The following is an 18,070-nucleotide window of genomic DNA, read 5'->3' as shown; positions in this document are numbered from 1 at the left end:
CTTAAAAAATCCAAATTTTAAAGAAACTGGACTTTATTAGCAACTGATGGAAGGATTGTTTCGTTTTCTATGTCACTTAAGATCTAGAGAGCACCAAGGATATTAAGATATTTTTTTTTTTTTGCTACCTGGACTCATTTTAGTTTTATTCATACTCGATAACCACGATTTGCTATGCTTTTGGTTGTTTCAAAATTATGAATTTTTTTGGATAGTTTCACATTTTAGTCAGTTTCGCCACACGTAACAACTTAAATAAATAAGCAAAAGAAATTAATTAGATTCAGCAATGATTTTCGTCCGTAAAGACATCAAACACTATTAGATTTCTAAAGACAAGTACACATTCAACGGAAAACTGCATCTTCTTAAGCTGTTAGGGGACATGTTTTAGTTTTTTTTTTTATCTTTCACTCATGTTTTTTTCTTTTTAATTTGTCGCCTGCTGCTGCCAAAAATTGCATAATTGTGCATAAATGTCTTTCTCATTCAAAATTGAATCCAGTTTTTTTTTTATTAATTGTATAAACTTGCTCTTCAAAACCATCCACCAATCCAAACAGTCAGTTTTCAGTTTCATGGTCTTTGGTACTTGAAGAGTAAGATATTCCCAGCCTATAAAATTAAGGACTAGTCTGATGTAGCGTTGTCTTATAGCTTTTTGGTAGCGTGCACATGTGAAGAATAAGCTGCATTTTTCGCAGAAAAGGCAGCGTTTTCTTGAAAGTACTTCAAGAAGTTCGTACAACATGAATATTCAAGAAGAAAGTGTACTGAACCAGCCATAAATAAGCACAAAGTGATATTGGATGAGCTTGAACCTCTTTAGCTAGAAGTTTTACAAATGCAGGGTTAGAAATGTTACGTTTTATTGAATCAAACTCAAAAGTAAACGAGACAACGTGAATAACTTTTGGAATGAACTTTAACCTAGGATATATCTTTAGTTATAAGTTTGCTTGTGTTACATCCGTATTTAATACTGAATATTGAAAAACATATACTGAAAAATACTAGGTCTGACCACTCCCTGTTAATGTAGCTTAAAGCAAAGCTATATTAATATTTTTAAAGATGAGTAGGTCTATCCAAGGGAATCTTTTTAAATTTTGTTTTAGTTTCAATCATACATAACACCTGGAATTCACATAGTGACGTCGCTAGGCTATGTCGTTTTGCTTGACACGGTATGCCCTATTCTGTCAAAATTCAGCATATCATCATGTCTTATCTTTTAGGCCAAAAAGTGGTTCCATGCATCTTTATTCAAGGAAGAAAGTTCGATATAGGAGAGATGGTTACTGTTGGAAAAAGCGCAAGGATGGGAAAACGACTCGTGAAGATCATATGAAACTGAAAGTTCAAGGCACTGAGGTAACTTGGACGTAATCATGTAGGAAACGCGAAAATTAAAAGCAGGGTCGTACTCCCGTAACCGATTCGTCTCCTAAAAAAAGTATCAGATCTTTACGTAGCTCTTCCTGGTTTCTGTGTGTACTTATTCTAAAATACAATAGGGCAACTGATGAATCTTAATTTGATAGAAAGTATTTTATTTTTGCAGCTACAATCTTTGGCAATATAGCTCAGACCAGCTGGAAAGCGAGACGTCCTTGAATAGGGGATATCAACAAGAGACGCAATCGAAGTTGTAACTTCATGGGAGGTTCTGAAGAGGGAAATTGAATATAGCTGGTAGGGGGCTGGAAGTGCTTGAGTAACTGTGTTGACCTCCACCGGCCTAGGGCTGTGATATTTTGCTTATTGTAGTTGTAGCATCTTTAAGCATTATCGTTGAACTCCATCCGCAGTATGGTGAATGCTTTTGAACCCTTTTTTTCTACTAATTCGGTGATTTTTAATTATATTATTAGTTTCTCAAATTTCTTTTTATTAATTCTTTTTTAAATTCTCAAATTGAGAATCTTGGCTCCGAGTAAAATTAAATGACAAAATCAAAAAACTTGCTGTTACGAAGTTTTTGAACGTGTAGACATTATCTATAAATAAGTGGAAAAACCGTTAGAATTTAAATAATAAATTCAATTGGTCACTGTGCAAATCATTGTTTGAGAAATAGACTGGACTTTCATTTCGATTATAGTATGGTGCTGGATAATAACGTTAGTCTAGATTGTTAAAGTTTGATTTATTATTGACGATCAAAACATGTCTATACACGGCTGGAAAATGGATGTTTAGAAGGTCGATTTTCTCCCCTGCCCCATATTGATTTAAAATGTTCAATCTTGGAAAGACAGGAAATTTGGGGCTAATTTTGCACGTTTTCATGCTTTGATCCCCTACCCTCCCAAAACAACCCTTTGACCACCCCCCTTCAGTTTCCATTATGTGTATCTGTTGCCTCACAACCGGAAGCAGTACTCTGAATATTAAGTGATAAAGCCCTTCTAATCTATGCCTTTCTGTGTCTGAAATAGTTGTCAGAAAGAAAACTCCCTATTGTCAGGGATGAAGATCTTCTAACCTCTACCTGTCAAGGATAACTTGTATGGTATGCTCTGGTTTTCAACTTCCTTTGGGAGGTGGTGGGAAAAACTCATTATTTTGGCTCCTTAATAAAATTATTTTTTCAACAAGATGAGTTGATTATTTAATTAACAGTGGAAATAGTGACTATTACTGAAACGTTGAGATTGTCTTTGAGCTTGAATAATTCAACCAATTCAGCACCTTCAAGATTTGTGGCGTCCGTAAATCAACGGTCATGGATCCCTAAATTGCTTACCTACTCATAATGTTACTTCAACGCACTGCAAAGGAACTCCCATAAGGCCTAATTGGTATTGGCTCTCTAACAAGACACAGTTTGCGTGCAAGTCTCTAACGTTTTTTTTAGGTTTGAGGGCATTGTCGGCATTTATGTCTTTAACCTGGACCTTCTCAGTTCATTGATAGATGGGGTGGAATGTTTCTTTGCATAGCTTCGCCCAATGTTTTTCATATTCCATTGCTTTATGATTCTTAGTTTTGTTTTCAATCAATTTTTTTCCTAAAATTATCAAATAAACATAAAGGCTGCTCGACACAATAATCAACTTACTAGAGCAAAAATAAATTTTTAAAGTATTACCATGTGTACGTAATGGAAAATCTTTCTGTCGGATTTACATTTTAAAGAATTATATGTTAGAAAAATTGCTGATGCATTAAAATTGTGTGTCAAAACAAGGCTATGTAAAAGTTATATTTCAAAACAGGAAAAAATAGAGGTATAAAAGATACTTCAAATTGCATATCAAAATTTGCTGTTTTTTCGAGAATTTTGAAGATTTTTAAAGTCTCATAAATTTTGCTTACTATTATTGCTTTACATTGTTTTCTTTAAGGAAAAACTCCTAAAAAAAAATAATGGTTACAGCCTCCTTGTTAGGCTTCTTGGCCTGTTACGTATAAATTTAGCAATCTATTTGGCCCAGCCTAATGAAGTTGAAGTCAGCCTTAGATATCATTAAAGTCAAAGCAAGAACTGTCAGATTTTCGATGCGCTTGTAGTTACGGAAAACAAAGAAAAAGGGAAATGAAAACAAAGAAAAACAAGAGGAAAGAAGGTTAGCTTTTCTTTAGGGCTTCCTTCTGCTTAATTATATTTTTCTTCTTATTTTTTCTTTTTAATTTGTTATCGTGAAAAAAGGCTTATGTAAGATATCCATTGGTGCAAAAAAGGAAAAGGAAGTAAAACTTGAAAAATAGAAGAAGAAAGACAATCTTAGGGCTTCTTATCTATATTTAACTGTATTTTACTTGACATTCTATTGTTCTTACTTTTGGTTCGTGAAACGTATTTGTTTTCAATTTTTTATTACAGCAATATTCATTTAATTATATTTAAATAGTTTCCTTTTGATGCCTGGAATTATATAAAACTTTATCATTAAGCTTTTGATAGTCTACGTTGTAACATTAGTGTCCTCGATTTAACAAAATCTAAGGTTAAGTTTAACCTCAGTTAGCAACCATTTAATTTAAAGTCAACAATTCTGTCGCAAGTGATTTAAAGTTTTCAGTCAGATTTTCTGTTTTCATTCCCCATTGTAAACTCTGAGATCCATGATTAAGCTTGAGGATACAAAATTGGAAAGTAGGTTCGGTCTTTAAGGGATGTGAACTGATTCGGAGCGTAACTAGAATTTACGGGAAGGTTTATCTGAATATAAAATGAATGCTTTTGTTGTGTTTTCAACTTTTTTGCTCCATTTAGACTGAAGTATATCTTTTCTTTTTGGACAATTGTTCAACTTTTTACCAAACTGCAAGATTTCAGTTTGTAGGCATATCTTCGCCTGGAGATTCATATTTGAAAGGAATTGCCATGCAAAGAAAATAAAAGACAGTCCTTTTTCAATGCAGTTCACATACTATAGAATACCTGCACAAGGCAGGAGACCATCTGGGGTGCCAATTCACAAAAAGTATGGGGAGGTAAGGTTTTTTTTAAGTTTTAAATTATTCCAAAATAAAAAAATCTGTTTCAAATGCTAGAAGGGCAATTGCCCTTGCCTTTCCCCGCGCTTCCAGTTGGTGACTGCATGAACCCTCGCTTAAGGTTCGTTTAAACCCCCTCCGAGAAAATCTGGAAATCAGCAGCCTAAAGTCAACCCAGGGAATATGTTACAGCAGGTCAGATTTGTGCTTACCGCCTTATACTTGTGGCGAGAACCAGGCGTTTCCACCTTGCCCGGTATCAAGGATCTTCATGACCTGTTTGAACCATGTAGTGCGGTCTTCTACCAGCTGTTTTGCAAATGGCGGCCATTGAGTTGTTCATCTGTGACCGAACTTTCTGAACGCCCCAATAAGTTCAAAGTCTAGTTTAACCAAGTTCTACCAGATCTACCACTGTCCTCCTTGGCGTCTCTTCCATGAGCTAAGTCGCTCAGTTAGAAGGATTTGGCGAGGCAAGTACTCTGTTGGCTTCCGTAAGTCCTGGCCTAACCATTTCAGTTGATGCTCCTTGATCTTGATGGCAACGCATTTCTTGATACCCCAGATCCGTCGTATATCCACGCTTGATATGCTATCATTCCGATTTAACTAAGAATGTTACGTAGACAGGTATGCTCAAACACCTTCAGTGCATTTTCATGTAGTCGCTTCACTGGCCAGGTTTCACATCCATAAAGAAGGATTGTCCGAACCAAAGCCAGGTAGACTCGAACTTTAGTTCTTATACTAATTACACGCCGGTTCCACAACAGTTTTCTTAGGGAAGCAAAGACCATTTGTGCTTTCTGCAATCGCTGTTGAATATCGAGGTCTTGAGATCCATCAGTGCAGAGCTGGGATCTAAGGTATGTGAAGCTGTCGACCTGATCCAACTGTACTTTATTTATAGTTAACGAAATAGGATCAGTGTTATTTATTGCCATAAATTTTGTCTTCCCTGTACTCACTTTCAAGCCAATGCGATCTGCCCAAGTAACTACTTCATCGAGCATATTTTGAGCTTTCTCTGGGTTCAAGAGGACTCCAACATCATCAGCGTATTTAAGGTCTCCAAGTGAAAGGTTCTGTCCGATCTGAACTCCTGGAATAGAAGATAATGCATTTTTAAGCACCCAATCAATACAGTAGTTAAACAAAGCCCGAGACACGACGCAGCCTTTTTTTACTCCAAACTCAACCGTAAATTCTTCACCCTTTTCTTCATACATTCCTACTTGGCTCACAGATTCCTTCTAGCATGCTTTAAGAAGTTCGTCAAGTTTGAGGGGCATTAAAATCATTTTCTAGAATTTTCCAGAGTTTTTGGCGAGTGATCGAGTCGAAGGCGGAAACGAAGTCCAGAAAGATCAGAGTCAGAGCCAAATTATACCTTTCAAACTGCTAAATAATGAGGCTGAGTGCCAAAATGTTGTCCGTGCAGCCTCTAACAGGACGGAAATCGGCTTGATTTTCACGGGTTCTTTTCGCCCTTGCCTCCTTGAAGTGGTTAAGGAAGATTATTCCTAACGTTTCTGCTGCAATGTCAATTAAACTTATTCCCCGGTAATTTTTGCACTCAGTTTTATCAGCTTTCTTGTAAAAAGGGAGACAAACTTATGTCTTTCGATCCTTTGGGAAGTGTTGGTCCTCCATGGTTCCTCAAGGGTACTGTGAAGCTGCTTCGCTGTCATCTCAGGGCTCTCTTTGCATATTTCTTTTGGGAGACCATCATGGCCTGGGGATTTGTTGTTCTTCAGGGCCTTCATCGCTTTGAGTATTTCTAATCTTGTTGGGACGGCCAGCTCGATATTGTAAGGTTCTTTTTTAACACAAGGGGGAATCAAGCAAGAATTGATGACGGGGATTGGTTAAGTAGTGTTTGGAAGTGATCTATCCATCTGATTTAACGCTCCTCTTGACAGTTAAAGATACTTCCAATCTGTCTCTGACAACTTCAGACCCAAGAGCTTTCTTACCAGTCGATTCTTCAAGAACCTGGTAGAGTGTATGGGTGTCATGAGCGCGTACTGCTTTTTCTAAGGACAAAGAAGTCTCTTATCACAGTTTGCGGTTGACCTCTCTGCGCAGGTCTTTCGTGATATGTTCAGGGCCGCTCATCTTTTTCCTACGCTCATCGACTGTTGACGGGGTTCTGGTGGTAAATCCAATACTGTCCTTTCGCTTTCGTTCGGCCAAGGATCTCTTCGGTGGTCTCTCTCATCACTGTTTTAAAGGTCTCCCATCTTTGCTCAGGGCAGGTTTTCCTCTTCATTCATGTTTAGGTCATCAAGACGGTTTGTTAGCTCTATTTTTGGAATTTGCCAAAGTTCTATATCTTGCAGTTTACCAGTGTCGATTCTGGTTCTTGGCTTGTTCTTTTTACAAGATGAAAAAGGATTTTTTTAAGCACTGGCTTGTAATTGAAGCCTGCTTTTGAGCCTGTGTCTGCACCGTTATAAGAGCGGAAGTCTACTACTGATCTTCTCCAATGTTGACGGACGAGAATGAAGTCAATTTGGGCCTTAGTAACACCGTCGTTGGAATACCAGTTCAGTAGATGGCTTGGCTTGTGCTGAAATATGGTGTTGGTTACAACAAGATAATTCATCAAAGCATAATTTACCAGCCTTTGCCAATTTTCACATCTGTGCCCCAGTTTGAACTTTCCAAGGTCTTGCAGGGGGTATCAGACAGATCAACTCTCGCATTGAAGTCCCCTGGAATAATCAGGTTGTCTCATGCAGCCACTGAGGAAGACAGTTGTTGCAATTCCAAATAGAATTCATTTTTAGAGGTAATGTGGATACGTTTGCAGGGCTTCCTTTAAGCCTAATCCTTGACAGTCCGGGAGAAACAGGATCCCACTCAAGAGGTGAGTTTCTGGTTCTTTGGTTCATGATGAAACCAATGCTGTAGAGTTCCAAGTTATCGTATGCTCCAGAGTAGAAAATGTGGAACTATTGTTACCATTTGGGCGCTTTAATTATAGCCAGAACCGTAAATCTGGTCTCAGAAACACACAATATGTCTATACCGTACTTCTCCATCTCATGGACAAGGAGGGCTTGCGTAGCTTCTTGTTTAACAGATCTGACTTTCAAATAACCAATTCTTGATTTTGCTTGCTTTATGACTGTAGTTGGTTTTCTCAAAGATATGGCTTGTAGATTTTGCGAATTCGTCGCCATATTTGAAGTCGCGTCGCCTGCTGGGAACGCCTTAGTATGGTTGGCTTGCTTACTTCTCGACACCCGCGCCAAGGAGGCTGCGTCGCTTGCCGGGACCGCCGTAGCTGTATTCATAATTTTTCTAGGTCTAAGGTCTATTTATATTTCCTGGGAGTAGAGTTGACCGCGAGTCCCTGGTCTTGTGGGTCTCCAACTCGGGTCAAGAATTTTATTTTCCAAACACATTTTCAGGCTAGGAAGGTTTTGAATACGCCATTTCAAGAAAAATGGTAGCACTTTTTCACACATTTTCACGAAGTACGTACTACATGATTTGAAAGCTTTCTATTCTTCGCCGCTAAAAGGGCCATTTTTAAAGATTTCCTACAACTCATTGAATAATGGGGTAAGTTGGGTATAGGGGGAATATAACTCACAATCTCAACCATACCCTTAAATCAAACCGTTGCCTTGTTTTGCAAGCCTTTCGATGAATTTTTTTTTTAAATTAGTCTGAAGAAATATATTTATGCATGCTCTAAAAAAAGAAAAAGAAGAAGAAAAAGATCTCTTAAAAAACCTGTTAAAGGTGAAATGTGTCTTTTTGAGAGACAGAGATGGAGGAACAGTGACATTCGGAAAGTATCCTTCTTAGTGACTATTTTGTATCTTTATGATTGTCATTTATTTTTCAGTGCATATATGGATGCTATGTTCACTCGGCTATTCTACCAACTTTTCATCGGCGTTGCTATTGGCTACTTCAGGTTAGTAACTAATCACACTATGCGCTGTTTTTCTAAAGTAAGCTCAGGAGTTTGCGTATTATGATTTTTCCCTTTGCCTGCATACTTAACATTTCATATTTATGTTTTGTGTATATTTTGCTACTGTTATTGTGAATATTTCTATGTGAAAGAATAGGTAAACTTGTTAAAATGTTTTGAGGTGTTCTCGAATGCTGACCAAATGGTATTTTTTTCCATTTTGTTGATAAATTTTATAATCCCGAAGTTATTGAATTGTACAAAAAGTGTAGGAAAACGTTTATAATCCCGGTTATTTCGAGAAGCTGTATCTGCTCAATGGCCTTAACTGGCATACAGTCTGGGGAGTATGAATCATTCGGAGGATTGTTAAATCCCTGGTTAAACAAGCAGAGACGCTTTTAAATCAATGTTAGAATATTTTGGCGAAAGAGATGAGGTTTCGTAAACTTGGTGATTAAAAATTTTATCCTTTTTCTATGCAGCAAACATAACATCGTTTCAAAATTTCAATTTTAGTGTATTTTAAATTGGATTGAATTTCATTTCCTTTTAATGTATAACACTGAAGGACTAGGCGTTTTTCGGTTCGTGTTTTGTTTTTCTGGAAGTTTCTTTGAAAGCAAGCATATTTATTAAATTTTTTGTTCACGTTTATTGATTTTGATTATTATCGGTTCCCAAGGGCTTCAGTTTTTAGGGTTTTGTATTGTAAAATTACAAAAAAAGATTGCAAGTTACTATAGAAAAAGTTTTGTCGGGGTTTTATACTGATCTTAGCAACCAAATTGGCTTCCTACATGTTATTCGCACTAACAAAAAGATTTTCTTTGAAAGGAACCTGATTCCAGTCAATCACCAATATGTATTTCTGGAAATTTGCAGAAACTTTTAGAAACTCCATAATAGACACATCGAATGAAAGCTAAATTGGATTGGGAAGTTGACCTATTTATCATTTATTTTTTTCTGGCAATTTCTCCCCGGGACTCTCTGTCTTGGTACATATTTTCTTGTAGTTGATAGCTGATACGGCTAATACGTTTAAACTACGTTAATGATTAATTTTGACTCTGATTCAAAACGAATATGATTTAATTATCAGAATTAATGAGGATTAAAATTATTGAATTTAACTTTTATCCCTAGTATGAGCAGCTGATTCCCGAAAGTTAAAGATTTGAAATTTCTCTTTCCATTAGGATGGTCAAATAGCATTTCTTAACTCTTTTAAGCTTGCAAACCAACTAAAGATAATTCCCATTCAGACACTTGTTCGCTATTACAGTATATTTAAAACTAGCGTCCATCTCTTTTCCCATGGCTAGAAATGGCTTCGAGTCTAGAACTCAGTGAAGTCGTGCGAAGTTCAAATTCTGGTGATTCAATATTTTCGAATATGTATTGAAAAAAAAAAGAAATCTTACTTTAATCGTATTAGTAATATAATAGCAAAAAAAAGACTAGTTATACGGTAACATGGTTATCAATCTCAGAAAGAGTTCCGTCTCTCTAATGGCTCTTAGGTGCGTTTGCCCTTGGCTGTCGCACTACATTTTGGTTAAATCAGTTCACTAGATTTTGAAAAAAAATGTTAGTCCTCAGAAGCTAAGAACGATTTGTCTTTTATATTTTACTTTATAAAAGACGATAAAAATGTGTTAAACGTTAAAAATCAAAATAATTAAGCATCAAGACATGGTTTTCCTTAGCATTCAACACCACTCTTTGCGACAGACGTCTCCCTCTTTTCTAAACAATTAAATAAAAAAAACTAGTTTTTTTTAACTGAAAGTAAGGAGCGACATTAAAACTTAAAACGAACAGAAATTACTCCGTATATGAAATGGGTTGTCCCCTCCGCAGTCCCTCGCTCTTTACGCTAAAGCTTTTAATTGTTTTAAAAAGTAGAATTGTGGCAAAGAGTCAAACTTTAGCGTAAAGAGCGAGGGACTGCGGAGGGGACAACCCATTTCATATACGGAGTAATTTCTGTTCGTTTTAAGTTTTAATGTCGCTCCTTACTTTCAGTTAAAAAAACTAGTTTTTTTTATTTAATTTCTGAACGTTTTTGAATTATGGCTCTAAGTTTGATTTTGGCTCTCCGCACATAAATTATTAAAATGAAATTTGTATATTAATTCTTTTTTTGGCTAAGTGGCTTTCTCTTAGTTTCGATCAGACAATTTTGAGAAATAAGGGGTGGAGAAGGAGATCTAGTTGCCCTCCAATTTTTTGGTTACTTAAAAATGCAACTAGAACTTTAAATTTTTAACGAATGTTTTTATTAGTAAAAAATTTACGTAACTTAAAAAGTATTTTACGTAACAAACTTTCATAATCTTATATTTTTATTATGTATACGAGGGGGTTTGTACCCTCGCTAATACCTCGCTCTTTACACTAAATCGTAAGTTTTGTCCCAATTCTTTAAGAATGACCCCTGAATCAGAAAGGCCGTAGAATACATGGTTGAAATTACTAAAAATACTTTAGCATAAAGAGCGAGGTATTTATTTCCTCCTAAATACCTCGCTCTTTATGCTAAAGTATTTTTAGAACCCCTCATATGCGTAATAATCTCTGTTCGTTTTAAGTTTCAATGCTACTCCTTCCTTTCATTTGAAAAAATGTTTTCATGTTTATTTTTCATTGTTTTCTTATAGTAATGCTAGAAAATCCTGCGCCCTTTTCATTGAATTTTTCTTCCCCCATGACAGATTCCTCCAAGGAAAGATCCTCCAACATAGCCCCGTCCCCTCAGCCTCACCCCCAAACAAAATAAAATCCCCCTGAAAACGTCTGTACACTTCCCAATAACCATTACTATATGTAAACACTGGTCAAAGTTTGTAACTTGCAAGCCCCTCCCCCAGGGATTGTGGGGGAGTAAGGCATCCCCAAAGACATAGTCATTATGGTTTTCGACTATGCTGAACAAAATGGCTATCTCAAAATTTTGATTCGTTGACTTTTGGAAAAAAATGAGCGTGGGAGGGGGCCTAGATGCCCTCCAATTTTTTTGGTCACTTAAAAAGGGCACTGGAACTTTTCATTTCCGTTAGAATGAGCCCTCTTGCGACATTCTAGGACCACTTGGTCGATACGATGACCCCTGGAAAAAAACGCAAAAAAAACAAACAAATAAACACGCACCCGTGATTTGTCTTCTGGCAAAAAATACAAAATTCCACATTTTTGTAGATAGGAGCTTGAAACTTCTACAGTAGGGTTCTCTGATACGCTGAATCTGATGGTGTCATTTTCGTTAAGATTCTGCGACTTTTAGGGGGTGTTTACCTCTATTTTCTTAAACAAGGCAAATTTTCTCAGGCTCGTAACTTTTGATGGGTAAGACTAAACTTGATGAAACTTATATATTTAAAATCAGCATTAAAATGCGATTCTTTTGATGTAGCTATTGATATCAAAATTCAATTTTTTAGAGTTTTGGTTACTATTGAGCCGGGTCGCTCCTTACTACAGTTCGTTACGTTTGATTGATCATTTGATCAGTTGATCATTTGATCCCAAAGACAGTTGCTCGACAACAAAATTGCTTTGAAAAGTAGAAAGCTGAAACTTCTCGCTTGTTCCTAACTTGTTATCCTGATTCCTAGGAGCGTGGTTAAAGACTATTACGGAATGTCTGTCTCCTATTTGAGAGGAATAAAGAAGAGAAAGACAATTATACTGGAAATACTTCTACTGTATCCTTGGCGTTAAGTAAAAATTGGCTTCATATGTAAGGTGCTATCTTGATTTTAATGATGCTGTAGGCTGGTACTAAAAATAGGGTGTTCTCCCTACAATAAATTTCATTAAAAAATCCAATTAGTACGTCTTTAGTGCACAAAAACTGGGATGTTTGGATTTGGAGCATTAATCAAAAGTTATTATACATATGTATAATACTGTGTCAGCCGAACTCAGAACTAAAGGTCGGCAAGTTAATTGAAACTCAAAATAAATTTGGGAAAATCGCTGATGACATAAAAAAGTTTTTAGGTATTATAAGATTTCGACTTAAAGTCTCGTGTCCGGAAGGTCCGCCTTCCCCCATCAGGCGTAAGTATTTGATTTAACTCTTGCAAAAATTAGCTGCCGTTATGTTTGATAAGACGAACCTCTGTGAAGTACTACTTTTTCTTCCCGACCTAGGGCATTTATGATGATGCTGCATTTCTCTTGGTGCAGGTTAGATAGCTGTTGAAACATTTCCTTCGTGATTCGTTTTGTCTTGGCGGTCCTTTACTTTAGCTGTCATGATTAACCCCCGAATAGAAAAAAAAACTCATAGTTAGCATTTGGCTGCCGTGTTGTTTTTTTGCTGGGGGGGGGGTAGATTTAAATAAATCTCTTTTTTCAACCAAAAAATCATAATATTCTTTCCAAATGCTGCGATTTTGTATATTTACGGTCTTTTAAGGAGGGAGAGAGGGGCTGATGCCTGCTGTCCCTTTGTAGTGCCTATGTCTTTTGATATTTGTTATAGCTATGGAATGGAAAAAAGGCTCATTCAAATGAAATATTTTATTGTTTTGCCTATTTCAAGCTCAATTTTACACCATAAATATTCTTGGGCCAAACATTGTTTTATGTCTGTTTTCTTCAAGGTGTATAAAAGCCAAAAGGAGATAAGTCACTTTCCAAGGGTAGATACTCGCGCGTTATTTTGTTTCGTCCTTTAAAGCATAACATTGTGCAGTGTATAATTCAGTTGTTATAAACAAAATGCAAACGGTTAGAAGTTGATTAAGAATAAAACTACTTATTGTTGTGAAAGTGAAACACAATGTTAAAACAAACAGAAATTACCGTAAATTTTAGGAAGCTATTCCTTCTCTCAACAACTCCGATTTGCCGCTAAAATTAACTTATAAATTACTGCAAGCTTATCAGATGGTTTGAAATGTTAACTTCTTGATAATTGATTGTGTTTTATTTTATCATTAACGTTCCAAAAATTTCAGCCTGAACATATTTCTATTTCTAAAGAAAATTCGTTTCAAAGTGTGCTTATTGTGTTTTGTTTGATCTAAATTGCTGGTTGAACTTCAGTGTTTAAAAAAGTGTTTCTAGTGGGTGGTAGCCCCTCCCTCTACATTCAGAATATTTAGCAATAGTTCTTTTTGTATTTAAATCCATCATAAAATCTCGTAATGTATTACTTTGTATTACTGTTTATGTAGTACTTTATTGTGGTTACTTCTCCTGTTGCAGCTACAGATTTACTAAAGAATGTAGTTCAATTGAGTTCTGAATGGCCATTTCGATCAAAATCTAAAGTTCATCAGAAAGCAAAGCGAGAAAAAAATCATTAAAATAATCAAGTGAAAGCAATGTTAAAATTGATATTATCTTACAAATAATATACAATTTTACAAAAGAAAGTGTTTTTAATATATTCCCCTATATTATACTCCCTCCTTCATCACATTATCATTAATCATAAAATACTTATAATCAAATCTTACCCTTTGCGGTAAATAGTGGAAATAAAGTAAGTTTTTCATTAAAGAAAGATTGATTTCTAATGTCTTAGACGTTCAACTTGTTTCTACTGTCATGGACTAATCAGAAAAGTTGAAACACCGAGGACGCTAAGGAACGTGAGACGAGGTTTTTTTTTTCACACTATGCCGTGGAACCTTTCACACTTGCATTACTTAAGACAGGAAATCTTTCGGAGTAAATTTGTCCTTAAAGTAGGCAGTGACAGACAAACTCAAGCTCCTCATAGAGTTTCGCGCTGCTTAAGGTTATGTTACATTATGGAAAACGTATGTAGTAGCAATGAAATGGAGTTTCTGCATGAGAAATTATCATTTTGAAAATAAATTAATGAACTTTTCCCATGAAGCCTTTAACGCTTGATTAGAGCATGAATCTCCATATCCATTCCACGTTTTTAGCTTTTAAATAGTTTGCTAACACAATTTAACTATTTAGCATAGAAAAATATGTACGTAGTGTGAAACCCGCTACCAGTAATTAATCAGTATGGTGCCGCTCTAAATAAATTTAGTCATTTAGAAGATAAAGGTTATTCCTATTATCTCATTACCAAATTTTCTAGTCCTGAGTTTTTTGATGGATTTCTTCATTGTAGTTGCTTCTTTTCGTGCAATCTGAGATTTATTGGCATTCCCTTAGATAAGAATTGGTTTCAGAAATTCTGATTAAGGTTAAATTTCTTGACTGATCTTGAGAAATGGAGTGTAATGGAAGTTCAAAGATATATTGTTTTTCTGTTTTACCAGTAAAATAAAATCTATTGTTGGATAAAGAACCTTTATCCAATAAATTGTGCCGACGTCCGTACATTTGAGAGTCAACTTTTAAAGCCAGTGAATAGGAAAATTGAGAGGAATTGAAGAATTTTTTCAGCGTTCTAGCGTTTCCGATTGCTTTGCTCGAGCAATTGCTCGCTGAGAAATGGTTGATTTGTTTCCGGAAATACCGATTGCTTAGAATTGCATCTTCTTTTTTGTTTGTTGCGACTATCGCATTGCTAACAGCAGATAGATAGTTGCAGTGACTGAACAGGAAACCGGGCACGGTATTCTATATCTACAGTAAATAAGAATTCGAACAACACAAAAAGAAAATTAACCTAGCAAAATACAGTCGGCTCTTGACAACTCGATAATTTGATTCTCACGATAATTAGAACTTTTTTTGCGGTCCCTTGATAAAACACTTGATAAATTGAAAAAGAAACACTTCGACAATTTGAATTTGTAACGAGGACATCTTGGTTGGCAATACTCTATGAAAATATATAAATTCTGCTGGATAACATTGATAAAAGTGAGAATGTGAAAATAACAGTTTTGACCTTTATAAATATGATTGATAAGGCGTCTAAAAATGTCAGTTCTAAAATTCTACATACCGTTAGAAAAAGTAGATTTGCTAAGGAAACAGATAACCCCGCACGGTTATTACGGTCACGATATTTAACGAGATTCATACCCCTAGACGCAGAGTAGTTACTTCTACCAAACTGTGATGAGTTTGCCTTTGAGGATTTTGTTCACACGGATGGAGAAATTGCTGTCCATGGTGCTCTCTGGTATATACCGGTATCCGGTGAATATACCGGTTATAAACGGTATATAACGGTGAGGTATCCGGTATATACCGGTGATACCAGTGAAGTACGTGTTTTTTAACCAATGCCGAGCTGTTCACTTTTCAAGATGAAGAGAAGGAGGGTAAAAAAAAGAAATACTTATTCCAGTCACGTTAACAAGGCAAAATTATCCATCAACAACTTAAGCTCTCAGAACAGAAACAAATGATAATTTCTTTACAGCTCTCATCATCATTGAAAATGAACTGAACAATGTAAAATGTAAGTCCATTTATAAACAAAAATAAAAAATTCTTTGACCATTTTGCAAAACGATTTTTCGCTGGAACAGTTTTAACATACTCCATATACATATGTGATAAAGAAGTTAAATAAAAGAGTTTGTATTTATGTATGTACATATTTGTGTCATTTATTTTCAATAAAACATTTGTTTATTTGAGTCTTCCTTGTTCCTTCTTGATTATTTGAACTCTTGTTATTTGAATATCTCATTAATTTGAGCTTTTTCTCTGGTCCCTTGAGTTTCAAATTATCGAGAGTCAGCTGTACCTAAAAAAGAAACACTGCATATAAAGGAAGGAACTAAGAACTATATTATAAATACATCACTCTATAAGCGCGTTCATTAATTGAATGGTTTGTATTAATGAGAAATTATATGGACAAGATTTAGCAACTCATTTAAACGTCTAATCAGGATTGAGGGTGGGACAGAATAATTGGTACACTCGTAAAGGATAGGACAACATTATTCAACAGCTCTACGCGAGCAAAGTGGAGCGTCATTTTCTTCAATTCTATGTAGAAAATAATTCTTTATGACCAATTATAAACTGATTCAAGCAAAGGGATGGTTTAAATTCTCAGAAAAAAAGTTCAGTGTCTAGCATACAATTTTCCAACTTTGTGTATCAATTAAATAAAAAGACAAGTTTTTTCTACAGACAGTAAGAAACAATATTAGAAATTTAAAAGAACAGAAACTGTTCCATACATGAGGAGGCTACCCCGTCCTCAATACCCCTCTCTTCACGCTAAAATTTAAAGTACTTAAAAAAAAAGGTTTTGATTCTAATTAAACGGTCTTTGTGATTCAGGAATCGTTCTTAAAGGATTGGGACAAAAGGTCATAGTTTAGTTGAAAGAACGGGGCACTTAGAATTGGGTAGCCCCCTAATATACGGAATAATTTCTGTTCGTTTTAAGTTTAAATGCTGCTTCTTACTTTCCGTTGATTTTTTTTCTATTTATTTCTGATCGTTTTTTAAATACTCCCAGGAAATCCACCTCCTTATCTATGGAAGATTACTCTTTCCGCACGAAAATCCTCCATAGAAAGAACAAAACACACAGTTAGTAAAAGAGAAGACCAGGCAAGAAAAGAAATATAGGACAAACAGTGCACTTGGCATCCCTGGGACAAACCCTGGCATTAAAAAAAAAAAAGCATCATAAGCATCAGTACTTCAGATTTTATTTTGCAAAATATACTGGTTATGTCCAAATGACTCAATTAAAATTATTTTGGATCTTTCATTATTAACAGGAGTTCAATACGCTGTAGAGGGCCTGAGAACTGAAGGAGGCCCTACAACAGATTCCTGTTGTAGAAGTAATTACTCTGATTTTGTTTTTTAAAATGCCGTACTGTAACATTTATGTCTCTTTCGTTTCAGGTCAAATTATTAAAAAAAAATCATTTTGTTGCATTTTTAGGTTTTAGTGGTTGATGTAAAAAGTTTCCAAGTAGTGACACTGTTCCATTTTGAACTAACTTTAGTGATTTTATATGTGCCTGAAAAATAATTAGAAATATGATTGTACAGTAACTTAAATAAAATGTAACCAAAGAGTGATACATTATTGTTAAAAAGGAAAATGAAAAAAAAAATGTGTTTTAAACGATGCATAAACCCAATATTTTATATAAGTTTTACACATAGATTTCAATATGAATTGGAAATGATATAAATATTCTAGAAAAACCTAGCCCCTCAACATTTTCACTAATGGGCGCCTCTGTGTCGGTTCAGATCCTTCTCATTACTCATTAATTACAGGACTCAGCTCAACATCACCAAGCTCCTGCTTAAAATTTGGTAAATTTTTGTGTGAAAAGTTGCACGCCTTGTTTTGTTTTTGCCGTTGAGTCACTGGAATTAACCCACTTAGTAGCTACAAGGTGATTTTTTTTTTAAGTTGGCAAAACTGACGCATCAATTTTCCTAGTTGGTAAAAAACATACTGCGCAAAAGAAGGCATTTTCAAATTATAAAATGCCATACTGCAATATTTACATTCACAAAATTGTAGAACATCTCTACGGTTCCAATAAACTTTGTCGGTAAATGTTTTATTTCATCAACATTAAAATCGCCCATCAATAAGAATGGACCAGTGAGACTTGTCCAAGTATTCATAGCTGTGGAGGAGGATTGAAAGGAATCTACTGTTGAACAACCTCTTTTTCAGTTTTAACGAATAATTTTTCGGCCGCCAAACTCGTTTTACTCAATTAAAAGCTTCACTGGCTATGGATACACCCCGACCAGCTTTACTACTCTGTCCCCGTACTGTATGACTAGACG

At 35.5% G+C, this 18,070-nt stretch overlaps 1 protein-coding gene across 5 annotated transcripts in view; it reads left to right on the top strand.

The window, feature by feature from the left end:
• The window catches only part of LOC136027371 (calmodulin-binding transcription activator 1-like), a 286,895-nt gene that overhangs the window by 98,033 nt on the left and 170,792 nt on the right, over nt 1–18,070 (top strand). For all 5 annotated transcript variants that reach the window (XM_065704557.1, XM_065704554.1, XM_065704556.1 and 2 more), the window contains exons 5-6: nt 1,239–1,374; nt 8,309–8,380. In XM_065704557.1, coding sequence (XP_065560629.1) covers nt 1,239–1,374; nt 8,309–8,380 — 208 coding nt within the window. The remainder of the gene's footprint in view (nt 1–1,238; nt 1,375–8,308; nt 8,381–18,070) is intronic.

The sequence above is a fragment of the Artemia franciscana genome, chromosome 5 (assembly GCF_032884065.1).
Source record: "Artemia franciscana chromosome 5, ASM3288406v1, whole genome shotgun sequence".
Classification (NCBI taxonomy): Eukaryota; Metazoa; Arthropoda; class Branchiopoda; order Anostraca; family Artemiidae; genus Artemia; species Artemia franciscana.
Note: the sequence above shows the minus strand (reverse complement) of the source record. Positions and strands in the feature narration are given on the sequence as shown.